General features: G+C 41.8%; 1 protein-coding gene across 1 annotated transcript in view; it reads left to right on the forward strand.

Moving 5' to 3' along the window:
- THSD7A (thrombospondin type 1 domain containing 7A) overlaps nt 1–18,480 on the forward strand; it is a 763,222-nt gene that overhangs the window by 646,728 nt on the left and 98,014 nt on the right. Inside the window, exons 15-16 of the mRNA XM_033931006.1 lie at nt 3,084–3,278; nt 11,630–11,893. Coding sequence (XP_033786897.1) covers nt 3,084–3,278; nt 11,630–11,893 — 459 coding nt within the window. The remainder of the gene's footprint in view (nt 1–3,083; nt 3,279–11,629; nt 11,894–18,480) is intronic.

Genomic DNA, 18,480 nt, shown 5'->3' on the forward strand with positions numbered 1-18,480 from the left:
ATTTCAGCTTGATTAGACAATATTTAGAGGTCACCTCAGCCTGTACTGTTTGCTTCTGTGTTGTGCATGTAGGTGGTTATGCAGAATTAGTTTGTATGGCATCATCTAGTTTGCGATCTGCTCCCGAAAACTGGCTCCTTGGGAAGTCAGTCTGTCAGTTGTCATCTGCTAGACTGCCATGTGAACTGGATGCTCTTCAACTGGTCAGTTTTCATTACTACAACAAAGGAAAACCTTTATCAGAAAGCTATAAGTTGGGATTTGAGTTAGCAATGGTGGTATGGGATCAAGCCAGGATTCCAACGCAATGTATACACTATTGCATTAGGAAGTTGAAGAAACTACACAAAGATCATTTGTCCCTAAAGAAACACAAAATTTGTCAGTGAGAAGGTGATGAACAGAATGAAGAAATCTTTATCGATTTTCAAATAGTAACAGTGCAATACATATGAATCTGAGTGTATAACAAATCAAGAAAATAATAATAATAAATAACAGCTGCAATACCGTGAATAATAATAACAGCTGCAATACCGTGAAGTTCTATGCGGTTTACAAAGATTAAGCAAAGGTACAAATTGATTGACTTTAAGAGGGGAGGAAGAAAGAGGGTTAATAGGACAGGAAATCCATTTTTGAGGAGAGAGTGATCAATAGAACAAGTTAATCGCTATAGAGGGGAGAGAGAAGAGAGGATCAGTTGTCTAGATACTTTAGGAACAAGTATGTTTTCAGACGTTTCCTAAATTCCTCATAAGTAGTGGGCGAAAGCAATTGTTCTAGGTCTTTACCCCATGATGCTGCTTGGTGCGAGAGAAGATGTTCATGGTATTTTTTCAGTTTACAATCTCTCACTGGGGGGGGAAACGAAGTTGGAATGTGAGCTTCTCTTGTGTCTGTTGGCTGAGAAGACGAAAAGGTCAGTTATATATTTAGGGGCAAGTCCGTGTGGTGCTTTGAAGCAGAAGCAGGCAAATTTAAACTTTACGCGCGCCTCCATTGGCAGCCAATGCAGCTGCCGGTAGTAGGGTGTCACATGGTCAAACTTCCTCAGCCCAAAGATCAGTTTGACCGCTGCATTTTGCATCAATTGTAAAGAAAAGCACTTTGAACTTACAAATAATTGAAAGTAATCTTTCCCCCACCCCCTTTACTTAATCAATAATATAAATGTAATTATCCTTCCAATAGCCCACTCTTATTTAAAGTAGTAATACATTCCCATCCCCCTCCCTCCCACAATAAAAAATGTTATGACTGAATTTAAAAATGAAGAAGATCGAGAATTTCTACAGAAGTAAAGGCAGAATGTGTTTTCTTGCTATATGAGTGACGCTGACCTTCAAACAACTGCAAAAGAATGCCGAAAGATGCTGCATGAGGAAATGAAAATCATGAAGAAACATACCACAGAGTGAACTGGTGATCCAGTTTTCCAGGAACTTTGGAATTGGGAATCCAAACTGACTGTTGTTAATGATGCAACAGAATGAGGGATAAGCCTCATTGAAAAATATGATATAAGATACATATACAGTATAATTTGCTGCTTTTAGTATTGAGCATTGGTTGGTAACTCCTACTCAGTGCTGGAACTGGTGCTATTTCTGATACGGGGAGTTTTGTGCATCTCCCCTCCAGATTCTTAGAAACATAGAAACATGACTGCAGATAAAGGCCAAATGGCCCATCTAGTCTGCCCATTCACAGTAACCATTATCTCTTTCTCTCTCTGAGAGATCCCACATACTTATCCCAGGCCCTCTTGAATTCAGGCATAGTCTCTGTTTCCACCACCTCTCTGGGAGACTGTTCTACGCATCTACCACCCTTTCCATAATAAAGTATTTCCTCAGATTACTCCAGAGCCTATCACCTCTTAACTTCATCCTATGCCCTCTTATTACAAAGTTTCCTTTCAAATGAAAGAGACTCGATTCATGCACATTTATATCACATAGGTATTTAAACAACTCTATCATATCTCCCCTCTCCTGCCTTTCCTCCAAAGTATACAGATTGATATCTTTAAGTCTGTCACAATACGCCTTATAATGAAGACCACATACCATTATAGTAGCCTTCCTCTGGACCAACTCCATCCTTTTTATATCTTTTTGAAGGTGTGACCTCCAGAATTGTACACAATATTCTAAATGAGGTCTCACCAGAGTCTTATACAGAGGCATCAATACCTCCAACCTGTGTCCTTCTTGCCCCTCTCATCTTCCTTGTTCCTCTTTATCCATCACACAGGGTCCCTGGGGGGGGGGGAATCCACTCTTCCCTCTGTCACAGTCCATACAGTCTCATTCTGTTCTCCAACTTAGTCCTTCTTTATTATACCCTCACCCCCAGTGGACATCCTTCCCTCACTCCCCCAGTCTTCCTCAATCCTACTCCGCCAGTCTTCCTTTTATGGATGATTGCAATGCTTGTAGCCTCTTCCAATTATTGGATAGTTCCAAAAGCTTCAAGGTTTTTGAATAATATAGGGGAGCCTTACATCTCATGTTATAATTATACATATTTTTCAATTATATGGGTTTTTCAAAATTGTTCTCTAAATTCATAATCGTGTAGTTTATTCTTCTGTCTTCAGTACTTGTTTCTTAATTTTTTGTGTGTTTTGTCTATAATAGTGCATTGCTCTTGCCACTTTGTATTTCAAATAGCAATGTATCATTTTTACCAAGTCTCAAGCTGCACTTGCTTCCAAGCCTTTTATTTTTTTATGGGCCTTTTATCATGGAATTCATTTTTGATTTCATGAAGGTTTCTTTAAAGTTAGCCAATTTTTACATCGGGACCAGTACATCCATTAATTTATGCATATTTTCTGCAACCATAGCGTTTGTAATGGATGGGAATTTTATGTGGTACTATTTGTTTTTGCTGCAGGATCTTACTAGAGATGAAACATTTGTCTTAGTTGAACAATATCCACACAAATCTCTAATAAGTCAAACGTGATATTTGTTGCATTGAAAATTAACAGTTTTGATTGAAGGGAACAATGATGTTGCTGCCTGACCCTTATTGACCGGTGAATTAAGTATATGTACTTTTTTTATTTACAGCAATCACCTGTCGCAGGCAAGATGGAGGACAGGCTGATGTTAATGAGTGCCTTAAGTATGCAGGTCCACTGCCCACTTTTACTCAGGCTTGCCAGATTCCATGCCAGGATGACTGTCAAGTCACACACTGGTCAAAGTTCTCTTCCTGCAATGGGGACTGTGGAGCAGTCAGAACAAGAAGACGTTCCCTCTTAGGTATGTGTTAAAGGGATATAGGCCACACAGAGGTTGATATTTGAAAGAGTATGACCGTAAGGAGCTGACCATCCAATGATATTCAGTGGTACTTAAACTAAACAGATGGTACTAATGACCATTGCCTGTAACTTCTCAAGCACTGACCAGTTAGTGTCAGGGTAGTCCAGGGGCAGAGCTTGGGAAGAGCCAGCACTTAACTAGTTAGTAGCAATATTCAGTCACTAACTGGTTAAATATGCAGATAAGGTTAGGACAGCAAAAAGGCTGTCCTAACTTTATCCACCAAGTTAACAGGGCACCGGTCTGAATACTAGACGGTGCCTTGCTAACTTCTGGGTGACCACATGCACACTGCCAGAGACCAGACGGTGGCCTAGCACTGAATATCTTAAAAATACTGACTGCTGTGGGATGAATATGACCCTCTCCCCACCCCCCTAATTTTATTTTATAGTTTTGTCTTTTTAAACATATTTTGAGGTAAGATGGCCTGGTAGTTATTGCAGCAGTTTTCAAATCTGTCCAGGGTGGACCATCAGCCAGTTGTATTTTAAGGTTTTTTTTTAATGAATATACATGAGATATATTTGCATGCAATGGAGGCAGTGAATGCAAATCTGTCTATTCATTATAAATATCTTGAAAACTTAATTGAATGATGCTCCTTCAGGATAGGTTTGAGAAGCACTGGGTTTGTGTTCAATGTTTTTATTGGTTTATATCAACACAAAACATAACAGCCATGAAAAGAACGGGGTCTTGGGCAAGTCACTTTAGGGCCTTTGTGTAGCCCTGAGGTACCTTAAATTCTGAGCATAAAGTCTGAGAAGGGACAGGGGCAACCATTGCCGCTGGAACCTTGCAAGTGGGGCCATCAAGAGGTGTTCCAGGATCCATAGAAAGCAAAGGGGTTAAAGGGATAGGACTTGATATATCACCTTTCTTTGGCTACAATCAAAGCAGTTTACATAATAAATAAAGATATTTATTTTGTACCTGGGGCAATGGAGAGTTAAGTGACTTGCCTAAAGTCACAAGGAGCTGCAGTGGAATTTGAACCCAGAACTCCCACTCCAAATGCAATCACAGGCATCCCTCCTGCTAATTGGATGTGGGGGGGAGGGTGTCAGGAGTATCAGAGGTTTGAGGGATCAATGGTGTTAGCGGCAGGAGGTAGTGGGCATTCCTCCTGCCACAGACAGTGTTGGGAGGTTCGGAGCTGGCAGTGGTTCCCTGCCACAGCCACTCAGCTGATCACAGCAGTGGGATTCCTGTGCCACAATCAGCTGATGGGAAGGGAGCAGACACGATTCTCTAATTGGCACCTGTGACATGGATGCCGGTTAAAGAATAGGACTGATTAGGCGGAGTTCGGCGTCTGTTCTTTAGGGCAGACGCGATTCTGTATTATTATTATTAAGTTCTTGTATACCGCCATACCCAAAGAGTTCTAGGCAGTTCACATCAATTAAATTAGGATCCGATCTGAACACGGATTTACAACATTTTGTCGGAATTACAAGCAACGAGGAAGGAAGTATTGGGGTTTTAGCAGAAGTTTATCATAGTTGGATTGGAAGAAACGAGGGAGAGAGAAGGGAACCAATGGAGGGGAGGGGGGAGAGAAAGGAGGGGGTGGGGCGGGAGTTGGTTTGTTGCAGGGGAATAAGGGTTAAGGGTCCTGTTCGTGGAAAAGGTATGTTTTGAGAAGTTTTCTGAAGTCGAGGTAGGTCGGGGCCTCGAGCATCATTTGGGCTAGCCAAGGGTTCAGCTTAGCCGCCTGGAAGGCGAAGGTTTTGTCGAGGAATCTTTTGAGCTGGCATAGTTTTATAGAGGGGAAGGCAAACAGCTGAATTCTGCGGGATTTCTTATTGGTGCTGGTGTGTGATTCTTAGCCACTTCTTAGGCGGCTGCAGAAACCAGCATCCTATACAGAATTTCCCCCTTAGCACTCCAATCTGTGGTAGAAACCTTTACCATGACTTAGTAAAAGAGGGCCTAAATTACATAAAATTTCAGTAGGAAGACTCAGGGTCCACAGGATACCATACTGTATTTGGATTCAAGTTCAAAATCAGGACTGGCCAAAATGTTTCTCTACTGGAATTGGATAATTCTGCTATGCTAAGCAGTCTCTCTGTAGGTCTGTGAAAATGTTTTCATGCCACCATATTTCAGACAGAAATACAGCCCCCACACCATGCTAACCCATAGGCACTACACACATCGTTTTCTACAAATTCTCCTTTGCTATGGTCCCAGGGTTACCTTTATAGTACCCTTTGATATTAATGGTAAATGTTCTCTGCATGATTTATAGAAAGCAATGTCCTATTGTGTGGCAACAAAAGAGAAAAAAAAAAACCTTTATAGATCAGGCCCTGTATGTACTAATTTATTCCCTAGTTATTTTATGTTTCTCTTCAGGGAAACAGAAGCACATTAGATTTGTCTGTGAATTCTAAAGCAGCTGTGACCCGCATAGTTTATTATTTCTATACTTAGGCCATTTCCTAGTAAATAACAAAAGTCTATATTACAGCATTATTTTATAACAAATAAATGCACATACACCTGACTGAGTATGAAGATCTCATTCTCTGCAGGAAAACGAGAAAAATAGCTTCTTCAGCCTATGACTGGAAATACGTCACTGGAGCAGTCCCAGACTGCTATTTCTTGCCCGAGTGTGGGCTGACAGGATACTCCACCATGAACCCTGGACTCTCTGAGACCTGTACTTTTTAGTTCATCTCTTTTCACTATTTTTATGGACATGCTAGAAAAATTAGCTTGTTTTACAAATGCTGCTTACTTTCTTTTACAGAGGGTATTTTAATAACAGGGCACCTATTTTATTTATGTATTTCAGTATTTATATTGTACACCACTTAAAAGGCTGAGTCCCTTCCTCGACTTCAGGCTCTACTAGGCCCTCCAGCTACTCTTAGCTCTTTCCTGCTGGTGTATAGGTCCACAAAGACCCTCCCACTACCACCAGACTTCAACAAGCTGGAATCGCTATGGGTTAAAATACCGGAAAGGAAAGGGTCTGAAATAAAGATGGGCCTATATTATCGTCCAAACCGGAGATATCCATGAAGAAATGGAAGCCGAGATGAAGCAAGAATGCAAAAGCGGTAACATGGTTATTATGGGAGACTTCAACTACCCTGGGATAGACTGGAGTCTTGGAAGCTCAAGATGCGCTAGGGAGACAGAATTCCTGGAGGCTACACAAAATTGTTTCATGGAGCAGCTTGTTAGAGAACCAACAAGAGGAAATGCCACTCTGGATCTAATCCTAAATAGGTTAAGGGGACCTGCAAAGGAAGTGAAAGTAGTGGGACCGTTAGGAAACAGCTATCATAATATGATCAAGTTCAAGGTTCAGGTTGGAATACCGAAAGGAAAGAGAACCATAGCGACAACTTTTAACTTCAGGAAAGGAAACTACGAAGCAATGAGGGAAATGGTAAGGAAGAAACTTAGGAACACTTCCAAAAAATGGCAAACGGTAGAACATGCCTGGTCTTTTTTCAGGGACACGGTGAGCGAGGCGCAAAATCCGTATTTCCCCAGATTCAGAAAGGGGTGCAAAAAAAGTCGAGCAAAAGACCCGGCGTGGATAACTAAAATAGTGAAGGAAGCTATAGGCAATAAGAAAAATTCATTCAGGAAATGGAAAAAGGACAAAACTGAGGGGAATTGGAAAAAGCACAGGAAGTATCAAAAAGAATGTCACCGATTGGTTCGAAAAGCCAAAAGAGAGTATGAAGAGAGGCTAACCAGGGAAGCACAAAATTTTAAACCGTTCTTTAAATATGTTAAAGGGAAGCAGCTGGCTAGGGAGGAGGTGGGACCACTGGACGATGGAGACAGGAAGGGAGTGGTGAAGGAGGAGAAAGAAGTGGCAGAAAGACTTAACATGTTCTTTTCATCTGTATTTACAAATGAAGACACAACCAACATACCGGAACCTGAGCAAATCTTCAATGGAGATTAAGCAGAAAAATTAACATCCATGGAAGTGAGTCTTGAAGACGTATGCAGGCAGATAGAAAAATTAAAATCTGACAAATCCCCGTGTCCGGATGGAAACCATCCAAGGGTTCTGAAGGAACTAAAGGAGGAAATAGTGGAACTACTGCAACAAATTTACAATCTATCCCTGAAAACAGGCGTGATCCCGAAGGATTGGAAGATAGCCAACGTTACGCCCATCTTTAAAAAGGGATCAAGAGGTGATCTGGGAAACTACAGACCGGTGAGTCTGACCTCTGTTCCAGGGAAAATGGCGGAAGCACTGATAAAAGAAAACATCGATGAACATTTTGAAAGAAATGAACTTCTGATAACCAGCCAAGGGAAGATTGTGCCTAACAAACTTATTGCACTTTTTCGAAGGAATTAACAAATGGATGGATAGAGGAGACCCCATAGACATCATATATCTAGATTTCCAAAATGCCTTTGACAAGGTACCCCATGAACGCCTACTTCCGAAACTGAAGAACCATGGGGTGGAAGGAGATGTACATAGATGGATCAGAAACTGGTTGGTGGGCAGGAAACAGAGGGTAGGAGTAAAGGGCCACTACTCAGACTGGAGGAGGGTCACGAATGGTGTCCCGCAGGGCTCGGTGCTTGGGCCGCTGCTATTTAATATATTCATAAATGATCTAGTAACAGGGACGAAGTGTGAGATAATAAAATTTGCGGACGACACCAAACTATTTAGTGGAGCTCGGACTAAAGAGGACTGCGAAGAATTGCAAAGGGACTTGAACAAACTAGGGGAATGGGCGATGAGATGGCAGATGAAGTTCAACATTGAGAAATGTAAAGTATTACATGTGGGAAGCAGAAAACCGAGGTACAATTATACGATGGGAGGGATGTTATTGAATGAAAGTACCCAAGAAAGGGACTTGGGGGTAATGGTGCACATGACAATGAAGCCGACGGCACAGTGCACAGCGGCCACTAAGAGAGTGAATAGAATGCTAGGTATAATCAAGAAGGGTATTACTACCGGAACGAAAGAAGTTCTCCTGCCATTGTATCGGGCGATGGTGCTTCCGCATCTGGAGTACTGCATCCAATATTGGTCGCCGTACCTTAAGAAGGATATGGCGTTACTCGAGAAGGTTCAGAGGAGAGCGACACGTCTGATAAAAGGTATGGAAAACCTTTCATACACTGAGAGATTGGAGAAACTGGGACTCTTTTCCCTGGAGAAGAGGAGACTTAGAGGGGATATGAAAGAGACTTACAAGATCATGAAAGGCATAGAGAGAGTAGAGAGGGACAGATTCTTCAAACTTTTGAAAAATAAAAGAACAAGAGAGCATTTTGAAAAGTTGAAAGGGGACAGATTCAAAACGAATGCTAGGAAGTTCTTCTTTACCCAACGTGTGGTGGACACCTGGAATGCGCTTCTAGAGGGTGTAATAGGGCAGAGTACAGTACTGGGGTTCAAGAAAGGATTGGACAATTTCCTGCTGGAAAAGGGGATAGAGGGGTATAGATAGAGGATTACTGCACAGGTCCTGGACCTGTTGGGCCGCCACATGAGCGGACTACTGGGCACAATGGACCTCAGGTCTGACCCAGCGGAGGCATTGCTTATGTTCATATGACAAAGCCAGATCTCCACTAGTGTATAGGTTTTTACAGACCCTCCCATCACCAGGCTTTCTACTACTGCACCATTCCCCCCTGTCAGGACTGGTCAGCCTAGCAACCCTACTCTGCTGCACCAGGCCCTCTGTGCCAGTCATCAGTGGCTTTCAAGACTTATCAGAAGTTAGGCCAGAGACCAACCTTCCTCCTCCCAAGGGTCACCCAGCTCCCAAAGGAGCTTCTTGCTTTCTGAGCTTTCTGTGCTGGGAGCTGTTTTTTTCAGCACTACAATCCACTCAGCTCCCAGCAGCACTTGCAGCTCTATGCAGATTAGCTCTTCACTCAAGCTCAATGAGCTCCACTGCTCCGGCTCCCTCTGCTGGCCTGGTAGAGGAACTTCACTTATCATAGCCATCCCCCCCAAAAAAGAGTAACAAAATTCAAAATTCACATTAAAAAACACGCAACAATGTGCCACACATCAAATAAAGAAACAATAAAAGTAATTATATTGGATTATCAAAAGTAAGAATAATACAATATATAACATAGCTAAGGTTATGGCCAATTCACTCCCATTTTCATCATGTGTCCAAATTAATTAAAGTTCACTCACGTAATTGTGAAAAAATATATATATATATATATATATCCAAGAAATATTCTCACAAAAAAATGCAGTTCTATAAACTAGGCTCCCACATTTATACGCCATTTGTACATATGTTAGCACTTATATATATATATATATATATATATATAAGTATACATTTACTGGCCAAAATGCCAGAATGGTGCCTAATGCTGTTTGCAATTGCATAGGTAAGTGGCAATGAATATAAATGCAAGGGTACAATATAAATCTTTGCACAGAGAATAGAATCTGTATTTATATTTTGAATATTCTGAGCTCTTCACAACCTCTAAATATTCAATTTTAAACTATTTTATGAGCCTCAGCCCCACCACTCACCGCCTCAAAATCCTTTCATCACGGCAAGCTTTACGTGATTATTTCCTCATCGGCTCCTTTTAATTTTAATTTTTTCTTTTCTTTTCAACTGTTTTAAAAATGCATGTGTGCCTAAGGCACATTTATTAAGCAATACTCTCCCACTATAGAAGTACTTCATAACTATATTCTATAGTGGGAGAGTATTGCTTAATAAATGAAGATCATTATATAAATTAAAATAAGACTTGTAAAGTATTTAAAACATTGAAAATATTTAAAATACTAAAAGAAAGATTTTTTGATAAAAACTGAAGAAAAGGAGAATATACAGGACCGATGATAGCTCACTTTGATGATAGCTTGAAAAATATATCAGGCTTATAGCTGTGAGCGCTTGAGATCCCTAGTATCTCTCCATAACATCCATTTTGGATATATTGACTTGTGGTTTAGCCGAGTCTCAAAGAGTTTAGTGTGTTTCACAAGAGTTTAATAGGATTATTGGTACCTAAAAGCCAGCACCAAAAAATGCACTATTCTATAAGCCAGGGCTCAACAAAGTTTCATGGAATCTAGGACCAGACTTGTAATGACTAGAATTTTGATTCAATTGCACACGTTCATAAATTGCAGATTCATAATGTGCCCAAGATGATGCACAGCAAGTTGTTTAACACAATAGCAGGGAAGAAGTAGTTAGGAGGCAACTGTTCTCCCCTTTGCCCACTCAACTACAGCCTACTATCTGGCAATGGAGAGAAGCTTTAGGCTGAGGTTGGTGAAACAATGGGAGAGAAGCCAAAGCTGTATCTACTAAGGGTGAGCGGGATGGTGCACCCACCTCTCAAAACAGGAACCTTAGTCTTAGAAGGGTTGTTTTCTTTTGATTTGTTTTATTCAGTTCTTTAATTGGCTTTTCCTGGACATCTAGGTTTGTAAAATCTAGCACTTAACATGTTCTGGTATTTCCATGCTGAAATCCCTGAGTTGATAGCACTGTTTTTACTATTTTTATACTAAAATGGATGTGCTGGCACTTGCATATCCCTTTTAAGTATTTTACAAAAAGGTCCACATTCAGCAAGCACGTACAAAACGTGGAGGAGATTGTGCACATCCCAACCTGGAATCTCCAATTCCCATTTAGACACAATGTGCAAAATCATGCTTCACGTCTGCTGCATTGATACAAGCACTTGAGATGTATTTTTTCATGCTCAATATTTTTATTGATTTCAATCAACAGTGATAAAAAAGGTACAACACTGAATCATGGGTATATCAAAGAGAACAAGTGTCATCTACATTCAAATAAGAAAGACAATGAAAGAAATAAAAGAACAATCCAGGAATTTAAGGATCCATTAAAAAAAAATATTAAAATTATTATTATTATTATTATTATACTCTTGTATAAACACAAATATTGATAAATGAGGAAAGTATGCCATCACCTAATGATGATATATAATATAATATAATATACAGATAGGTAAACCCAATGTTGCCATGAGAATTAAAGCCCACCAGAGCAAGTCATTCCAACACAGGAAATATACATAGTTACTTTTAACTAAATTATGACATTTCAATTCAGTTAACCAAAAAAAACAAAAGAAAGATAGAAAAAAACTTAGACTGCCTTGGTAGCTGATAATCTGAAATAAAGTGCTTTTGGACATCATTTGAATACAAAAGTGATTAGGTTAATGATAGCAGTCTGGCATATTATAGGCTACTAATATAATCTCTTGTTTTTCTAACCCAGGGAAAAGTAAAAAGAAGGACAAATGCAGAAATTCCCAGTTGTATCCTTTGATTGAGACCCAGTTCTGTCCTTGTGACAAATACAGTGCTCAGCCAGTGGGGAACTGGTCTGACTGCATTTTACCTGAAGGCAAGGTTGAAATATTGTTGGGCATGAAAGTCCAAGGAGATATCAAGGAATGTGGGCAGGGGTATCGCTACCAGGCGATGGCATGCTACGATCAGAACAACAGGCTGGTGGAAACATCAAGATGTAACAGCCACGGTAAGTGCAAGCATCACTTTCCCCAGCAATTCATTCCTTCTGTCTTTCATTGCAAAATCAGTGCTGTTAGAGTGGAGGAACAGGTGACTCTGGAAAACATTTCTTACTGTTTATGTGCAAATCAGGGGAGCATAAGCAATTCCACAAACAATACCAGTACAGTAGAACAGAGAAAACGAAAGAATGATTCTTCCATAAAGGTGATGAAACACATAAAATGATCAGTGTCCAGAGCTGGCTCAAGGGATTTTGGCCAGCATTGCTTACCCCTATGGTGCCCAGAATCTCTGTCCTTCCCTACCATCCCTCTCCAAGGAGCTCAGCGTCTCTCTCCTCTCCTCCCAGTGAAATGTTCAACAGCTTCCTTCCTTTTCCTACCACCACAACAGATTCATGGGGTCTTGAGCATACTCAAGGCCAGCTAGATTCTTCTTCCTCTGGTCTTCCTGTTTCACTGGGGGCAGAACCTTACACAGTCCATGAACAAGTGTGGTTGCTCAAGCCCCACTATCAGCCAGATGAGTCTTCTATAGATGCTATAACTGCCATGTTGGTGGCATCCTCCAAATTGTGCCACCCTAGGTAGATGAGCTGAACTCTGTGTTGTATGGTTTGCTCAGTGTATAATCTAATTTTACTTATGAAAAAACATAGACTATGATAACACAAATGCAAATACATTTGTATGGAAAATGAAACTGGAAATCAGCACTAACATCACAACTTCTAGATGCATTGTTATTAATGTCATACGCCTTTCCTGTATCCATTGTGAGACATCTGGGAAAATTTGAATCTTCTCTCCCAAATAACTCACTGAAGTCATCTTAAAGTGCTTCCAAGAGATGGTTGCACTCTGATAAGGTTTGCAGGATATTCATAGTGAGTATGCTTCAGGTAAATGGGCTCTCCAAATATGCAAATTTATTTCATTATACAGTTAAAAGAGACTAGACAAACACTTTTAAGTGCAAGAACAACAGGAATACAGATGTTGGAACACCCAACCAACAGAAACCAGTACAAACAATATGGTAATCCCAAATGTTATTAAAACACAAGGACCCAATATTAGTACTATTACAATATGGCCATGTTTTGTCAACTGTCTGTATCAGGAGTTCTAAATACTGGATTCACTTGGCTGGATGTTCCACCACCAGACTTTGATATTCTTGCAAATGTATCTCTTGCAGGTTCGCTGTGGCAATCATAAAGATTGAAATGGATAGGTCTGCCTTGAGGAAAAGACTGCAAACACTGATCTAGTCTGCCAAATCCCATTCCAGTTGCAGTTAGGGTTACCATATGGCTCAAGAAAAAGGAGGACAGATTGAGACATCTGAGTTTTACTTCCATTGGAAGCAATAGAAGTAAGAAGGACAGATACAGAACATAAGAACATAAGCATCGCCTCTGCTGAGTCAGACCACAGGTCCATTGCGCCCAGCAGTCCGCTCCCGCAGCGGCCCCCCAGGTCAGTGACCTGTAAGTGATCCTTTATTTAAGACATTTTGTCCTGTGTAGTACCCCTCTAACTATACCCTTCAATACCCTTTTCCTTCAGGAACTTGTCCAACCCCTTTTTGAAACCAAAATCGTACTCTGCTCTACAACCTCCTCTGGAAGCGCATTCCAGGTATTCACCACCCTCTGTGTGAAGAAGAATTTCCTAGCATTCGTTCTGAATCTGTCTTCCTTCAATTTTCTTGAGTGCCCTCTTGTTCTTGTTTCCCCCACCAGTCTGAAGAATCTGTCCCTCTCTACCTTCTCTATACCCTTTATGATCTTGTAAGTTTCTATCATGTCCCCTCTAAGTCTCCATTTTTCCAGGGAAAAGAGCCCCAGTTTCTCCAGCCTCTCAGCATATGGAAGGTTTTCCAAGCCCCTTATCATTTTTGTTGCTCTTCTCTGGACTCTCTCGAGTGTTGCCATATCCTTCTTAAGGTACGGTGACCAGTATTGAACGCAGTATTCCAGATGCAGGCGCACCATTGCCCGATATAGCAGCGGGATAACTTCTTTGGTTTTGGTAGTGATTCCTTTTTTGATAATGCCCAACATTTTGTTCGCCTTCTTGGAGGCTGCTGCGCATTGTGCCCCCGGCTTCATTGTTTGGTCCACCACAACTCCCAAGTCCCTTTCTAGGTTGCTTTTCCCCAATACCATTCCCCCCATCTTGTAGTTGTTCATCGGGTTTCCTTTCCCTATGTACAAGACTTTGCATTTCTCTACATTGAAGCACATTTGCCATTTATTTGCCCATTCACTCAGTTTGTTTAGGTCCCTTTGTAGTTCTTTACATTCCTCAACAGTTCTAACCCCGCTGGAGAGTTTTGTGTCATCCGCAAATTTTATAACTTCGCACTTCGTCCCTACTTCCAGGTCATTAATGAATATATTGAACAGCAGTAGTCCCAGCACTGACCCCTGTGGGACACCGCTCGTAACTGCTTCCCATTCAAAGTAGTGTCCCTTTACTCCTACCCTCTGCTTCCTGTCCGCCAGCCAATTACAGATTCATCTGTGCACGTCCCCTTCCACTCCGTGGTTCCACAGTTTTCTTAGCAGGCGCTCATGGGGTACCTTGTCAAAGGCTTTTTGGAAGTCCAGATATATGATGTCTATGGGGTCACCTTTGTCCAATTCTTCGTTTATCCCCTCGAAGAAGTGCAGTAGGTTCATTTGGCAAGATCTTCCTTTACAGAAACCATGCTGGCTGGTTCTCATCTGGGGTGAAGGTGGAGGAGGGTTCCATTTAAAGTAATGGAAGTAAAACCTGGATATCTCAATTCAACTTTCTTTTTCTGGACAGACCAAAATAATTGGGAAAAATGGAATCCACTTAAAGGTACAGTCAAACCTCAGTTTGCGAGTAATGCGGTTTGCGAGTGTTTTGCAAGACAAACAAAACACTCAAGCAAATCGTGTCTCGCAAACCGAGCATTGACTTGATTTTTGAGCCCCTCCCCCGAGAACCAGCATTGTCCCCTCGCCCATGAGCCCCCCACCGAGAACCGGCATCGCCTCCTGCCCTTGAATACCCCTCCCCCTGAGAACCAGAATCACCCGCCCGCCAAAACCCAAACCCTTACCCCGATCTGGCACAAGCACCCAGCACCAACCCACAAGACATGCCGGTGCCGGGGCATGAAGATCCTGCCTCTTGCTGCTGGGCTGGGCCTTGAGCATCTGCGCATGCTCAAGGCCTTCTGGCTCCTGCTCTCCCTGAGAATCTCGGAGAGAGCTAGAGCCAGGAGGCCTTGAGCAAGCGCAGATGCGCAAGACCCAGCCCAGCGGCAAGAGGCAGGATCTTCAGGCACCGGCATTTCCTGTGGGCTGTGTGCCGGTGCCAGATCAGGGTAAGGGTTTGGGTTTGGACAGGTGGGCGATACTGGTTCTCGGGGGGGGAGTTCATGGGTGGGGGGGCGATGCCGGTTCTGGGGGGGGGCTCGACTTATGGGCGGGGGGGTGATGCCAGTTCTCAGGAGTGGGGTGGAAGCGCGCCATTGGCCTCGAGGGTGGGGGGGTCTTTTTGGGATGGGGTGGGGTGGGGTGGAAGTGAGAAGCGGCGGTGGCCAGGGGGAGGGAACCAATCAAGCGAGTTTCCCTTACTTCCTATGGGGAAACTCGCTTTGATACATGAGTAATTTGGTTTACGAGCATGCTTCTGGAATTAATTATGCTCGCAAACCAAGGTTCCACTGTATATTGTTGATATGCACCATAAAGTGGAACCAGACCAACTTGACCAACCTTAACTATAGCAATTCAATAACAAAACCTCCTTGTAATCTTCTTAAATATACTATTGAAGGCATAAAGTGAAAACATAAATTACAGCACTTATCTTAGAAAATCCCAATAGAAAATCTAGCCTCTGATTATAATGTAAGACCCAATGAAAGCTTTTTTATCAATAATTTTTATTTCATTTTCACAGAAAGTTGTTGACATCAGTGCTATTACCTATACACAGCCTTTGATTTTTTTTTTTCTGAAGAAACCACTGGTGAAACGGGCGCTCCTTTGGGATTTTCTAAGATAAGTGCTGTAATTTATGTTTTCACTTTATGTTGTCAATAGTTTATTTAAGAATATTACATGGAGGTTTTGTTATTGAATTGCTATAGTTAAAGTTGGACAGGTTGGTCTGGTTCCACTTTGATGCATATCAACAATATGGGGCTCATAATAATAAAAAAAAACAACATTCAAAAAGTGGCCTACATCTAAAACCAGCTTAGGCCTTTATCCTGCCTCTGAACGCCTAAAGCGAAGAGACATTTTTAGAGGAGGGAAAAGGACGGGAGGTGAGCCGACCTAGACTTAGTCATACTGCAAATATAACCAAAGATCTAGGTCCAGGAGATCACCTAGTTGAAGCTTATACATTTTGACTTAGACCAAGTCAAATCAGGTATAAGTTTCGAATAGGGGCCGCTGAGCTGATCGCGGCTGCCAGGGAGGAGAGCATTCCATGTTCTGGAATAAAATGGTGTGGTAGACGTGTTAGTCCACTTTAAAGGTAAAATACGGGAAGGGAATGGGGACTTGTATACCACCTTTTTGTGGCTTTGGCATTTCAAGGCTTACATTCAAAGCGGTGGGCACTGGAGGATTGAGTGACTTGCCCAGGGTCACAAGGAGCAGCACTGGGATTTGATCTCACAATTTCTGGGTGCAGAGGCAGCAGCATATAGAAATAAAACAAAACATAAAGGAGGTAAGTTGGTACTTTTTTAAATTGGACTAACTGCATTTTTTTAAAATTAGCTTTCAAGGGTAGCCCTTCATAAATAATCAAATGTTGACAAATATAGTATCAGTATACGAGTGAAACACGAAAGCATTTCAATGGCAGTCTCACAGAAAAAGGGAGGGGTGAGCTAGGTGAAAGACAGAGAGAGATATTTTGTTTTATTTATATATATTCTGCTTATCCTAGGAATAAGCAGTGGTTATCCCCAAGCCGTCTCAATAATGGCTTATGGACTTTTGCACAACTGCAAGATCCTCAGGTAGTTTTTACCTGGAAATTTGCACTAATTTTCAAAGTAAAAGTGTGGCACATGTTTTTAAAATTCTATGTACCGTAAGTAATGTTCACACCCATTTGCACCTGTTTGTTGAGGGGGGGGGGGAAGGTTTCAAACTATGTTTAATAAGTGCAGCATGTAAGAAATACAAATCCAGTAGCCCTGCACCTGGTTTTTAATACTGCTCTTCAATATCTTACTCCCCAGTGCATATTAACTAGCAAGATAGGTTGAGTAGTGACTGAACGCAAAAAAAAAAAAAACCCAAAACTATTTATCTCAGATCACTTTTCACACTGTTTACTTTCTCAGGGGCCTCCACTTGGTTGCTGATCTTAGTCACATAGACTAAAACGTAAATTATTCCATCTGACCCCTCTGCAACATCAGTCACATAGGATTTAAACAGAAGTGGCACCTAAACAGCTCCTTAAGGCACTCTGCTAATCACCTTTCTTTCCTCAAATTGAATTCCATTTACTAGTACCCTCTGTTGCCTGTCACTCAACAAGTTTCTAATCCTGTCTACCACCTTGCAGTCTACCCACAGGCTGCTCTGTATATATAAATCTACTGTGAGAGACAGAATGAAATGTTGAAATCCCAGTATACCCTCTCTAGTGTATGTCCTTAATCTCGATTTTCAGATCTAAAGGAAACCATCAGATTTGTCTGCATATTCTCCCTTTGGTTAAGCCTTGATGGATCCAGCATCCTACTTCAGTATAATTTCATTTAATGTGTCCCTATTAGTAATGCATTTGTAATTTTCAGTACCTCGCTATTTCCATCTATGAAAAGGGACATCTGCCCTTTTGTAGTCCCACAAAATCATTCCTGTCTCCTATTGGAGGATCTCCCAGAACTTTTCTGAAATCCTTTAATATTATAAAATTGATTGGTTGATTGATTTATTGGGATTTATTAACCACCAGGTCAAAATCTGGCCAGTGGTAGTATGCATTTTGAGTAGGACTGAGTAGGGATTGCTCTTGCCCCAGTGACACCTTGGACCACCAGGGATTTAAAGGTAGGCCCAGAGGGAGCCTATGGAGGTTGTGGGAGGGTAGAAGGTCCTAGTTCACACAGCAATACTTTTTAGGAGAGGGAGGAAGACGGGGGGGGGGGGAGGGATTGGCATGGAGAGGCCCAAATGTTTTGGGTGGGGTCGAGAGGGTGAAGGGATCAGCATGGAGTGCCCAAATATTATGGGCAGAAGTCAGGAGGGAGCATGAGGGATGGGAATAGTCTTCAGGGGGAGTTAGGTGGGAGGAAAACCCCAGAGGATCTCAGATCACTACCAGGAAGTTATGTGGGCACCTAGTGCTAGTGCCCGAATAGCTAACCAGGTAGAGATAGGCCTGCTTTTTATGCAGCTGTATCTGTGGACATCAGCACTACATATCTCCGACACCCAAATAACTGCCAGCACTTCCAAACTCTGCTCCATAATTCCCCATTCCTGCCAGTTTCAGGTTGGCCTCTTAGTGCCACTTTGAATATTGACACCCCCTACCCCCACCACCACATTTATGAAGAGATAACCCC

Source organism: Geotrypetes seraphini, chromosome 2 (genome assembly GCF_902459505.1).
Source record: "Geotrypetes seraphini chromosome 2, aGeoSer1.1, whole genome shotgun sequence".
In the NCBI taxonomy this organism is placed as follows: Eukaryota; Metazoa; Chordata; class Amphibia; order Gymnophiona; family Dermophiidae; genus Geotrypetes; species Geotrypetes seraphini.